Source organism: Triticum aestivum, chromosome 1B (genome assembly GCF_018294505.1).
Source record: "Triticum aestivum cultivar Chinese Spring chromosome 1B, IWGSC CS RefSeq v2.1, whole genome shotgun sequence".
Lineage (NCBI taxonomy): Eukaryota > Viridiplantae > Streptophyta > Magnoliopsida > Poales > Poaceae > Triticum > Triticum aestivum.
This window is the reverse complement of record NC_057795.1, coordinates 142,293,087-142,304,980: the sequence shown is the minus strand read 5'-3', so window position 1 is coordinate 142,304,980 and position 11,894 is coordinate 142,293,087. Positions and strand designations below refer to the sequence as shown.

General features: G+C 50.0%; 2 protein-coding genes across 9 annotated transcripts in view; one reads left to right on the top strand and one right to left on the bottom strand.

Moving 5' to 3' along the window:
• LOC123112472 (uncharacterized) overlaps positions 1–9,639 on the bottom strand; it is a 19,149-nt gene extending 9,510 nt beyond the window's left edge. For 3 of the 6 annotated variants that reach the window (XR_006455501.1, XM_044533472.1, XM_044533490.1), the window contains exons 1-10: positions 9,357–9,639; positions 9,130–9,270; positions 8,914–9,029; positions 8,503–8,657; positions 7,720–7,808; positions 6,875–7,409; positions 6,514–6,681; positions 6,032–6,201; positions 5,821–5,900; positions 5,629–5,736 (exon numbers count right to left, since the gene is read on the bottom strand). Coding sequence is in view for 4 of the 6 variants with exons in the window: in XM_044533472.1 (XP_044389407.1) it covers positions 5,629–5,736; positions 5,821–5,900; positions 6,032–6,201; positions 6,514–6,681; positions 6,875–7,409; positions 7,720–7,808; positions 8,503–8,657; positions 8,914–9,029; positions 9,130–9,270; positions 9,357–9,458 (1,664 nt within the window). In the remaining 2 variants the exon portion in view is untranslated. Of the gene's footprint in view, positions 1–1,784; positions 1,881–5,112; positions 5,228–5,438; positions 5,548–5,628; positions 5,737–5,820; positions 5,901–6,031; positions 6,202–6,513; positions 6,682–6,874; positions 7,410–7,719; positions 7,809–8,502; positions 8,658–8,913; positions 9,030–9,129; positions 9,271–9,356 lie in introns of those variants that run through there. The other 3 variants (XR_006455511.1, XM_044533464.1, XM_044533481.1) reach the window with 3 other exon arrangements.
• LOC123112496 (programmed cell death protein 2) overlaps positions 9,638–11,894 on the top strand; it is a 6,996-nt gene continuing 4,739 nt past the window's right edge. The window contains exons 1-2 of one of the 3 annotated variants that reach the window (XM_044533506.1): positions 9,690–9,868; positions 10,768–11,158. The gene's annotated coding sequence lies outside the window, so the exon portion shown is untranslated. Of the gene's footprint in view, positions 9,869–10,767; positions 11,159–11,894 lie in introns of all 3 variants that reach the window. The other 2 variants (XM_044533500.1, XM_044533514.1) reach the window with 2 other exon arrangements.

Below are 11,894 nucleotides of genomic sequence, written 5' to 3'. Positions count from 1 at the left end.
TTATCAAAATCCTACCGAGTGGTAAGCCAGCCTTCCACTCGGGGGCTTAGCTGCAGTCCAAGCACTCGCCTAAGTTGTGAAAATCCTACCGAGTGGTAAGCCAGCCATCCACTCGGAGGCTTAGCTGCAGCCTCGTGCTCGCCTAAGTTTATCAAAATCCTACCGAGTGGTAAGCCAGCCTTCCACTCGGGGGCTTAGCTGCAGTCCAAGCACTCGCCTAAGTTTATAAAAATCCTACCGAGTGAAGAGCAATCCTCTCACTCGGGGGCTTAGCTGCAGCTTCGTGCTCGCCTAAGTTATCAAAATCCTACCGAGTGAAGAGCAATCCTCTCACTCGGGGGCTTAGCTGCAGCCTCGTGCTCGCCTAAGTTATCAAAATCCTACCGAGTGAAGAGCAATCCTCTCACTCGGGGGCTTAGCTGCAGCCTCGTGCTCGCCTAAGTTATCAAAATCCTACCGAGTGGTAAGCCAGCCTTCCACTCGAAGGCTTAGCTGCAGCCTCGTGCTCGCCTAAGTTATAAAAATCTTACCGAGTGAAGAGCAACCCTCTCACTCGGGGGCTTAGCTGCAGTCCTGCGCTCGCCTAAGTTACAAAAATCCTACCGAGTGAAGAGCGACCCTCTCACTCGGAGGCTTAGCTGCAGTCCAAGCGCTCGCCTAAGCACAGGCACCTTGCTTTGAACCTGCAAAAGACATTTTGAGCCGAAGGCAATCATATTCAAGCGCCAAATTCAAGTTTGAATCGATATCTAAAGGAACCGAAAGTGCTCAGGCGTCAAGCCTGTTAAAGTTTGTCGGTTACAATTCCACTCGGCATACCGAGGCAAATTTAAAGTGTCGAGCCAGAAGAAGTATTTTACCCCTCCTGTGGAGGGCTGGAAGGTGCAACAAATTCATCAAGGTCAATTCCGTCGGCGATCCGAGTGGCAGCTGCAAGGAAAGTCTCCATAAAGGACCTGAAGTCGTGCTTCTTGGTATTGGCCACCCGAAGGGCCGCCAGCTTCTCCTCTCGCGCATCTTTGCAGTGGACTCGGGCCAGACACAGAGCGACATCTGCACCACACCGAGCCGAGGACTTCTTCCACTCCTGCACTTGACCAGGGATCGTGTTCAAGCGGGCCATCAGCGACTCCAGGTCATTCTGAAGTGTCTCCTCAGGCCAGAGCGTCGAGTCGATGCGAGATGTGGCGGCCTTCAGCCTTGCGAGATAGTCCACGACAGCTGCGACACGAGACTCCAGTCGGAAAACATCCATGGCAACTTCGTCGTTCACCGGAGAATTGACGGGGTCAAGGTTTGGCTCCAGTCGGCTGGTTTCCTCTTCAAAGTTTTGACAAAATTCTGCAAGGGTGATCACTAAGTCAAGGGGATAGTCGAATGGAAGAAGCCACAGTTGAAAATATTTGCCAAACATGGAGGTTTACCTTCAAGCATAAGAAACAGCTTCTTGGCAAGGCCACTCAGGAAGGCCTCCAGTTCAGTTTTCTTCTCAGTCAATTTGCTGACTTGGTCGGTCAAGGCAGCTTTGTCAGTTCTCAGTCGACTGACTTCCTTGTTGGCAATCCCAAGAGCAGTTTTCAGATTGGTATTGTCTTGTTCGAGCTTGGTGACTGAAGCTAACTTCTCGTCAGCAAGCTTGATCTTCTCAGCTAGCTCAAGGTCTTTCTTCTGCTGGGCCTCCCTTACCTTACCTGCAAGTTACAGCGAGATCAGATGCCGAAACAAGCAAGGGGAAAAGCAGTCGTCAGGGTCTCACCAAACATACCTTCGGTCTCCTCCTTTGCCTTTGTCAGCTTCTCCTGAACTAGCTTCAAGCTCAGCTCGACTTGAGTATGTTTTTGTTCCAGCTCTGAGTAGCGAGCCACAAGATCACAGGAGTTCTGCGAAGAACCAATCGACTAAACGTCAAATGTAACTCACTTTCGAGTGAAAAAGGGAAAAACACACGTTTCTAAGACTACAGCCGAATACAAGCATTCGACCGTAGTCTCGGGGACTACACCCAGTGGGTGCACTCAGCGTGCCCCCACTAATCCTGTTGAAGACAAAGTCGACCAGTCGACCTCAAAAAAAAAAACAGTGTGCGAGACGCATTCTCTAAGACTGTGATCAACTGCAAGCAGTCGACCACAGTCTCGGGGACTACACCCAGTGGGTGCACTCAGCGTGCCCCCACTGGTTTGCGAAATCCAGTCGACCAGTCGACTGACAGAAAGATTGACATCATAAAGCCTAAGGCCGACTGCCAGCAGTCGACCTTAGCCTTGGGGACTACACCCAGCGGGTGCACTCAGCGTGCCCCCGCTAACACGGAGTTTATTCGACACACCCAGTGGGTGACTAATATAAATTCCGAAAAAGAAAAGTTTTTGGTAGCATATCCAACAGAACAAACAGCGGTCGACTGACCTGGACATTGCTTTGGAGGGCAGAACTGGCGTCATAAGCTGCCTGGCTCGCGTCCCGGATGGTCTTCAGCTGCTCCATCATGAGTCCCGCCTGGCGTATCGCCTCCTTCGCTGCGCCAGCTTGGTCCTCTGGGACGTGGTGCGTCATGAAGAGGGAAGGCTGCTGAGCACTCGTCAGTGGAGTCGCGAAGGTCACCGTGTGTCGAGTGGTGTTCTCTTCCTCCACAGTCAGAATTTCAGGCGCTGGCACATCCTGAGGCACTTTACTGGCGGACGCTTTCCGACTCCTCCTGTGCTTCAGCGGCTCTTCATCCTCATCATCATCAGGAAGATCGATAACAGTGTTGGGTGGAGCTGCGGAGAAGGGTCAGGATCAGAGATCGCGAGTCAGTCGACTAAGAATGGTATTAAGAACACAGTACCTGGATTCGAAGTTGCTGCATCCTCCATCTCGTGGTCATCGGCCCGGGCCGAGGTCTCAGAAGTAGCAGCACTGCAACTCCAAAGGATCAGTCGACTAACCTCAGCGTCGACCAGAGATAAAGTTCGCAAGAATAAGAAAATATGAGCAACACAATTACCCTGATATGGTGGGGATGGACACCTTCATCTTCGGCAGGAGCTTGGTCGGCTTCGATGAGGCCGCCCTGGGCTGCTTCGGCGCCTTTTCAGTCGGCGCCGGAGAGGTGGTCCGAGGGCGCTTGGTCGACTGAGTGGCAGTCGCAACCCCCTTACCACGTTCGGTCGAAGGGTCGTGGACAAGCTTCGACCGCCTTTGTGAGCGCGGTGGAACGACCTCCTCCTCTTCTTCCTCGTCCTCGATGTCATCCTCATCACCTTCATCATCATCATCGTCGTCGTCATCCCCTGCAGCATCCGAGTCCCATTCCTCCTCTTCCTGGCTCTCGCCCCCGCTCGCCTCGCCCCCGCTCGCCTCGCCTTCCTCAGTCGAAGCTTGTGCCCCATTGGGCATCGAGTACAGCTCGGTGAAGGCCTAGCAGATGCCGAAACAAGGATCAGTCGACCAGTCGACAGGGTTAGCGGAAATGAATACGACAAGGACACAATGGAAAGCAGAGCAAGTGTACCTTGTTTGGGTCGCTGTTGTGGTCGAGTGGAGGAATCCTTCTGGCTCCGCGCGGGTTGTCCCTGTTTCCGGTAACGGCTACCATCCATCTTTCCAGAGTGGCATCGTCGACTTCTTCTGGATGGACTCTAGTCTCGTCTTCGGGCCCACAGTACAACCACATGCAGTGGCTCCGGAATTGAAGGGGTTGAATGCGACGCCTGAGGAAGACCTCCAGAAGATCCATGCCCGTCACCCCCTCCCGAACCAACTGCACCACGCGCTCCATCAACATCTTCACGTCGGCTTTCTCCTCCGGAATCAGCTTCAGAGGGGAGGGCTTGTTCACTCGGTCCATGGTAAACGGAGGGAGTCCACTCGACTGCCCTGGCGTCGACTGGACCTGGCAGTAGAACCAAGTCGACTGCCAGCCTCTGACGGACTCGGGAAAGGACATGGGCGGGAAGGTGCTATTATTCCTCACCTGAATCCCCAGGCCCCCACACATTTGGACGACTCGGGTCTTCTCATCACCTGGACTCGCCTTCTTCACGGTCTGAGAGCGACACGTGAAGATACGTTTGAACAAGCCCCAATGCGGTCGACAGCCCAAGAAACCCTCACACATGGACACGAATGCAGCAAGATAGGCAATGGAGTTTGGGGTAAAGTGGTGGAGCTGCGCTCCAAAGAAATTCAAGAAGCCACGGAATAAAATGCTTGGCGGCAAGGAAAACCCACGATCAACATGAGTGGCCAGAAGCACACACTCACCCTCTTCTGGCTGTGGCTGCCACTCCTTCCCCGGCAACCTCGCAGCTCCGTGAGGGATCAAGTCCTCGTTGGCCATGTCGAGGAGGTCCTTCTCCGTGATGGTCGACTGGATCCAGTCTCCTTGGACCCAGCCTTTCGGCAGGCGGGATCTGGACGAGGACCCTCTGCGGCTGGTGGATCTCCCCTTCGCCTTCTCCGATGCCGACGCCTTCTTGGCACGCTCCAGCGCCGCCGTCTTCTCCTTGGCCATGGTCGCCGGTGAGTTGCACGAAGGGAAGTGGTGCGGGGGCGAGAGCGAGCACGCTGAGCAGGGAGGAAGGAAGCAGAGGGAGAGAGGGAGAATGCTGAGGCGCAGCACAGAAATCCTCGCCGGGCACATTTATAAGGTCCCTTCCGAGTGGCTGACATGTGGGCCCGGTCGATCTAATCATATCTGTGAGCAGTTATGAGGACTGGATATGTGGCGAAAAAGGCGGCGCGGAGATCGAGGCGTCTATGCCCCGTCCCATCCGAACGCCGCGGTCTGCCCCGCTTCGCGCGCGCCTCCAAATTTCGCACCCCGCGGGATCCGCGAGCAACAAATCAGTCTGTCAGACGCGGTGTTTCCGGCGATCCGTCGCTCGGAGATCGTCGAAGCTCGAAAGATCACTCGACGCAAAAATAGAATGGATCGAGTCGACCGAAGACAAATTGCTCCCTGTCAACGAAGAGATTCTTTGATCCAGAACAGCGCACAACTAGAACGCAAAGGTTAATCGGAAACGACATCAACTCCTTCTTCACTCGAAGCCTCAATCCATTCGGGGGCTAATGATGGGGTTATGTACCTAGGGTAGGGTCATGGACCTGTTCCAAGTAACTTACCCTAGGACGTCCCTAGAAGAGGTCTCCTTCCAGTCGACCAACGAGGATTCACTCGACTGGCCTGAAGGACTCGACCACGAAGACTCACTCGACCACCAGGAGGTCAAGAGGCACTCTGCACCGCAACGGCCTGTAATTAAGTAGACTTTATGATAGTAAAGGCACTTTATGTGGGGCGTTACCAGTAACGCCCCAGACTTAACTCACCTTAAACCCTCTCCTACGTGGGCTGGCTGGGGTCCTGGCGCACTCTATATAAGCCACCCCCCTCCACAGGCAGAAGGGTTCGGCACCTTGTAATCCGTACATTCATAATCCACTCGACCGCCTCCGGGCTCCGAGACGTAGGGCTGTTACTTCTTCCGAGAAGGGCCTGAACTCGTACATCCTTTGTGCTTACAACCTCTCCATAGCTAGGACCTTGCCTCTTCATACCTACCCCCACTCTACTGTCAGGCTTAGAACCACGACAACAAGCTTCAACTAGTACCGCTAAGTGGTAAGAAGAAATAGTACCTTCTCCAGGTGCTAATTAGTTTTCTTGATTTCTCCAAGGGGATAAAACGACCATGAATTACCAGTAAGCAGTATATCCAACGCAAAACAAGCTCAGCGCTACCAGATCTGTCGAGAGATACATATCAGCAACCAACACAGAATAAACGGTGGTGAAAATGTGCAGTGGTGAAAGACATGGATGCAGAGCACCTTGATCTCCATGCACATACTAAATTCTCTAGAAGCTTGCAAGCATCTCCAGGCTTTAAAGATCTTAGATGTGCTCGAATCTATTGAACAACAGAACACAACATCAAAATTGTACCCCTTCACATCAACGAATTAACTTCGATAGCTACACGTACATAGTAAAGATGCAAACAGTGATAGAACTTTAAGCTGAAACTGAGTTACCACAAACCTTCTTGCTGGGTAAATTAGCGTCAATTGTTATGCCACTGCTACTAAACATATCTGATAAGATTTTAGTGGCCATGTCAGGATGGCCGACGAGACTCTGATCAATGACGCCATATTTCCTCATCAGATCTTCAATGCATATGCTGTCGTTTTCAATTCTTTGCACTGGAACTAAATAAGGAAAATGGTATTTTAGTGATGTGACCAAGCTATATACTAGAACATTCTGAAAATAAATGATTCAGAATAGTAAATATAACAGGCACATCCTGGTTCTCCCTACAAAAAAGTAGTATAAAACTCGAATATGCTAATAAATAGCAATACATTACTCAAGTTGTCACAGAATTAGTTGCTACATCGTCCCACGTGGAGAACACAACAAGGTTATGCCCCTGCAGTTGATAGTTTATGTAGACTCCAACTGTTGGTTGTGTTTCATCACTTGCAGAAGAGGAGAAGACATGGCAAGAGATAATTTACCTCTTTTCTCGGTCAACCTTGAAGTGGTACCAAGGTCACTATCAATCGCAAGTTTGACGCCACTCGGTTTTGTTACACCATGTTTCCTTTTCTTTTCTTGTGTATGAAGCTTCGGAAGAGGAAGAATGGCATCTTCTGCATTCGCACGGTCTAGAGCAGTGATAGTTACTACAAAAAAACAGACCAAGTTCAGCCCAAGATTCGCCATTAATAAACTTCTCAAATGAAGGCGGTAACAATAAAGCTCCTAACCAAATCCCCATTTCTAAACAGGGTTTGAATGGTTGACCCATTCGGATATTCATATAAATAAATAACACATAAGGTGAATTACGACCATAACTGATGAGCATTAGCATACCTTTTGTTTTAGCAGATTGACCTTTCTGGTGCATGGTGGGTTGAACTGTAGGTAAGAGAACTCCATCTTCAGATACACCCAAATTAACATCCTTACCATAACAAACCAGCAGCTTATCAAAAGATGGTTTCACCACGGATCCATATGCCAGAAGGACATGAGCCGAATTAGGTCCATCTATTCCTTGAAGTTTTGCGGCAAATATCATGAAATCCTGATTCGTTCTTGAAAGGGAGGACTCGGACAAGGCAATCTTAGTAGGCTTCTTATTGCGCAAGTCATCCATGTTATTTCCAGACCAGAAATAGCAGATACCAACCTCAGAGATAGCCAACACATCTATTTCTCCTTCAGTAGCATTAGTACCTGAACACATGCAGTCTACAAAGATTGCTGGGTGTTCCATAGAGAGTATACAGCTTGAACTCTGACTTTTACCACTGCCCAACTTCCAAATGGCAACATAGCGTTCCCCAACTCCAGATGACAGAACATATTTGCCATTGTTACTAAAAATCATGTTTCTCACAGACACATAAATGTTCATGTAGTCAATAGCAACAGGTGTGCACTTAGAAAAAGCAATACAATTGAAAAGATAACAAATTCAGAAGAGGATCACAGTACAGGAGGGCATACAAGACAACTTCCAAATGGCAACATAGCGTTCCCCAACTCCAGATGACAGAACATATTTTGTTACTAAAAATCATGTTTCTCACAGACACATAAATGTTCATGTAGTCAATAGCAACAGGTGTGCACTTAGAAAAAGCAATACAATTGAAAAGATAACAAATTCAGAAGAGGATCACAGTACAGGAGGGCATACAAGACAAACTCACCGGATGCCCAGAGAATTTTTGAATTTTTTTGTTGTCAGAAGCGTCAAAGGTCCTCAACTGACCAGCTGCTGTTGCCAAAACTGTTCCATCTGTTAAGATCAAATACAAAGTGCATTTCATTTCTTTGAACTGGGGTGGAAATGATTGGTATGGAGGAGAGCAGATACAAGCAAAACAAAATGGGCATGCATGCCTCATTGCATCATAAGATTAATACACATACAGACAGATATTATATATTAAAAGACCCTTAGCTCAAAGGATACATATAATGTTAACAATAGCATACATTTGCGCATATATCATATAAACAGATAGATAAAGTTCAGATTTCACAAAGAAAAAGGATTATAAACAAGTAAAAGCGGCATTTTTCAGGACAGTGGGATTTTCTTTAAATGGATCCATGTGTCTGGTAGATAATAGGTGTGTTGCATTACCATATCTACTTCGAATAGATCATTACCATTATAGTTTGAAAAGCAAACTGTGGAGATCATTTAGAGATTCTAGGCCATGACATGGCCAACACCATGAGGGCGCCAACATGATAACATGGATAAAAGATGGTCAATATCTATTTGTTGAATATAAAGGTCATTACGATCATCAACTATTTACTGTTGTAAGGGTAAGTCAGAGCAATTAAACTATGTCTGAAGAAGAAATCACAACACAGATGAAAAACCATCCATAGTGCAGATGAAAAAGCAAGACATCGATGATTTAGCAACATAGAGAGTAGTGAAACACTGAAAATAGATATAAATCAAGAAGACATACCTGATGAAACTGCCAACGCAGATATTGCCTTCGACGAAGATTTAAATTTCCCTGCAACAGATCCATCTGAGGCATCAATCTTACAGACCATGCCATCAGCGCCTCCTGTGTACACACTCCGCCCATGCCTCGAGTATGCCACTGCTGTCACACCCCTGAACAAATATAAAACACACACCGACATAAGTGAACACATCTGAGCCTAAGCTCCGCAGAGATTAACCCCAACAGGAAATAGCAAACAAAGCCAAGATTACAGCTGCGGGTATGTGCTTCAACAATGCGTCAAAAGGAATTTCGTAATTGGCATGGCATTATGAACATTTCGTACTAAGAAAATGTGGTTTCCACAAATGAACAACGAGGTTCCCCTCCCAGAATGACACAAATGCACTGAACCACCGGCCATACCCAGGATGACAATCGCTGATCCTCCACTTCCAGTGGCCCGCAGCAACGTCGAGCGCAAGGACATCGCCACTGCCCGTCCCAAGCACGAGCAGCGAACTCCCAGCCTTCCGCTTCTTCTGCTCGGCAAAAAAACACAAGCAATGACGCACAGCACACGCACACACACGGGCGCAGCGCCAGACAGCAGCAGCTCGAAAAATGGGAGTGATTTCTCACCTTGGTGGAGAGTTGTACCCACTTCATGCAGGTGTAGTCGAGGGCGAGGTGGCCGCGCTTCGTCTCGGGGAGCGCCCCGACCTCCACTGCGGGGATGTCGGCGAACTCCGTCTGCAAGTGGCCGCGCACGGCGTCCCATACCTGCGACAGAGGCAAACCGTCGTGTTAACAGAGGAAGCGGCAACCCGAGCCGCTCCGGCGTGGATGGGCGGCGTTTGATTCCGCACCTTGATGCGGCCGTCGCCGGACGAGAGGGCGAGGAAGTCGGAGGAGGGGCTGAAGGAGGTGAGGAGGTCGCGAATCGGGGCGAGGGCGAGGGCCGGCACCATGGCCGCGCTGGGCGGATGGTCGTCGCGGCGGCGGCGGTGGGTGGGGAGGGAGAAGAGGGCCCATCTGATGCTAAAAAGGCCCCAAGCTATGCTCGTTGGAGCACCCACATACTACATGCGAGCTGGGGTCAGCGAGGCTCGGTTCGACCCCCGCAAAAATCTCCTCCCGACCCACTACACTAGGATCGAACGACCTCTCTCCCGAACTGTTTTTCCTCTCGCTCGGACCACCCCTCCCTGACCTAGCCGCCACCCCTCGCCCCCCTCTCTCTCCCGCGAACTCCATGGCGACTGCCACCTGATCTGCATCCCCGTCGGCCCCCTTTGATCTTGTACCTCGCCGCCGTCACCGCCGCCCTGGTCTTCAAGTCGCGGCCGCCCCCAGGTGAATCTCGCGGCTGCCAGGAGAGGTAGCTACTCTGCCTCCTTCTCCCTCTGCCCTCCTCACCCCTTCCTTCCTGCCTCGGCCTCTGCGAGCCGCTGCTGCGTGACCATAGATTAGGCCTTTTTTTCTGTACAGAGGGCTCTTGTTCATATAGCCGTATATGGGTTAGACAAAAAATTGCTTCTCTGTTCCCTTATGATGATGGGTTAAACTGATTACAGTAGATGTATAACTTTTCATTGCTGTACCTATTATGCTCATATTGAAGTTTGTTCATTGCTTGTCATGCTGAAAAAAATCTGTTGTGCTAAGTTTCGATTTATTTGTATTGTCATAGATGGATGAATTGGCAAGAAAACGAAGGCAATTAATTGTGAGAGGAGCCGGTCTAGTGGCTGGATTGTATGCATACAAGATGCTCATGTTTAGAAGAGCTAGGCAACAAACAGCAAGGATAACCGTGGGCAGCATGGCCGATCGTGTCATATCTAGAGAGTCAAATTTGAGATATATTTATCACTCTAGTGACATAAATTGTTCAAGTCAATTAAGGATGAGAAAAGCTCCTTTTTTTCGTTTGTGTGCTATATTTAGAGAGAGAAATTTGTTGTTGGATAGCATCCATACTTCTATCGAGGAACAAGTAGCCATGTTTCTTCTAGTAGTTGGCCACAACCAAAGGTATAGGACACTTCAACCGATCTTTAGAAGATCTATCGAAGTCATTAGTAGGTATTTTAAGGCAGTGCTTTATGCTATTGGGGAGTTGAGAGATGAGATGATTCGGCCTCCCTCCAACCATTGTCATCATAAAATACAAGAAAGCACTCGCTTCTATCCATATTTCAAGGTAATTATTTTTGCAAACAAATACAAACAATCAATGGGACTTTTGAATAACAATCATTTGCCTTTTTTAATTAGGATTGTGTTGGAGCCGCGTCCGTGGAGCCTAGCCGCGTCCCACGCGCCACAAAGCGAAACCGACCGGGGTCGGGCCGAGTCTCGGGACCAGGAGGACGGGCTAGGGTTTTCCTTCCAGAAACAGCAAACCGTTTCGCTATTTGTTGCCCCGCCGCCATCCCCCCTGCCCCTGCCCCTGGCTCGAGTTCCCACGACGCCCACGCCGACCTTGACGCCCACTCCCGGACCAGGAGGACGACTGCTGCTGCTCGGCGCCCACGCCGACCTTGATGCCCAGAAGCTGCTCGGCGACCTCGGCTGTGAACTGAACCAAGCCCACGCCCCTGCCTGCTGGACTTCGACCGCGTCGCCACGCCTGCCCCGACTCGCCGCCGCGACCTCCGACGGCCAAGTATGATTATTTTCTCCTGTTTCGTTCCTCGTAGTTCAGGTTGCAGGCAGGGCGGGATGCAGCTGCCCGCCACACACCGCTAGAATTAGCGCGGGCAGTGCGTCAGCCTCCGCATAAGCCAATTTGACAAGGAAACATCAATATGTACGTAAGAATTAACACTATTTAGTGTGGCCGATGATGCTTGTCTACTTTTCAGTTACAGAAAGACACAAACTACTGCTGCGTAAGAAACAAGATTCAGTAAACTCAATGTTTTGCTTGGTTTCTTGCTCATTCAGAAAGACACAAGATTCTGAAAAGTGTACATAAAGACACAGGATTCACTGTACAGTGAGAGAACCCTCTAAATCTGAAACATAACTCCCCTTGAGTAAAATCAACATTCAGTAATCCTGATGCCCATTTAGTAAACTTCAGGTCTTGGGATCTTGGAGGAGAGGAAAGGGAGCAGCGAGGATGCAGACCATGCGGAAGTGGACGGCGACGAAACGACAACTCCGGTTGGCAAGGGAAGCGACGGAGGAACATCCTCTTGGAGGAGACGTGAGGGAGGCGTGAGGCAGTTCTGATGTGGAGATGGCGGCGGTGTCGCCGTCGACCCCATCAGCAGGAATGGCTAGCAGGTGCGAGGAGCGGCGCACTGATGCAGGCGTTATGTCGGGGGCGGAGGATGGGCGTCAGATCGGACGTGGCGGCAGGTCGGAGGAAGGGCGCCCCATCGGAAGAGAGTAGG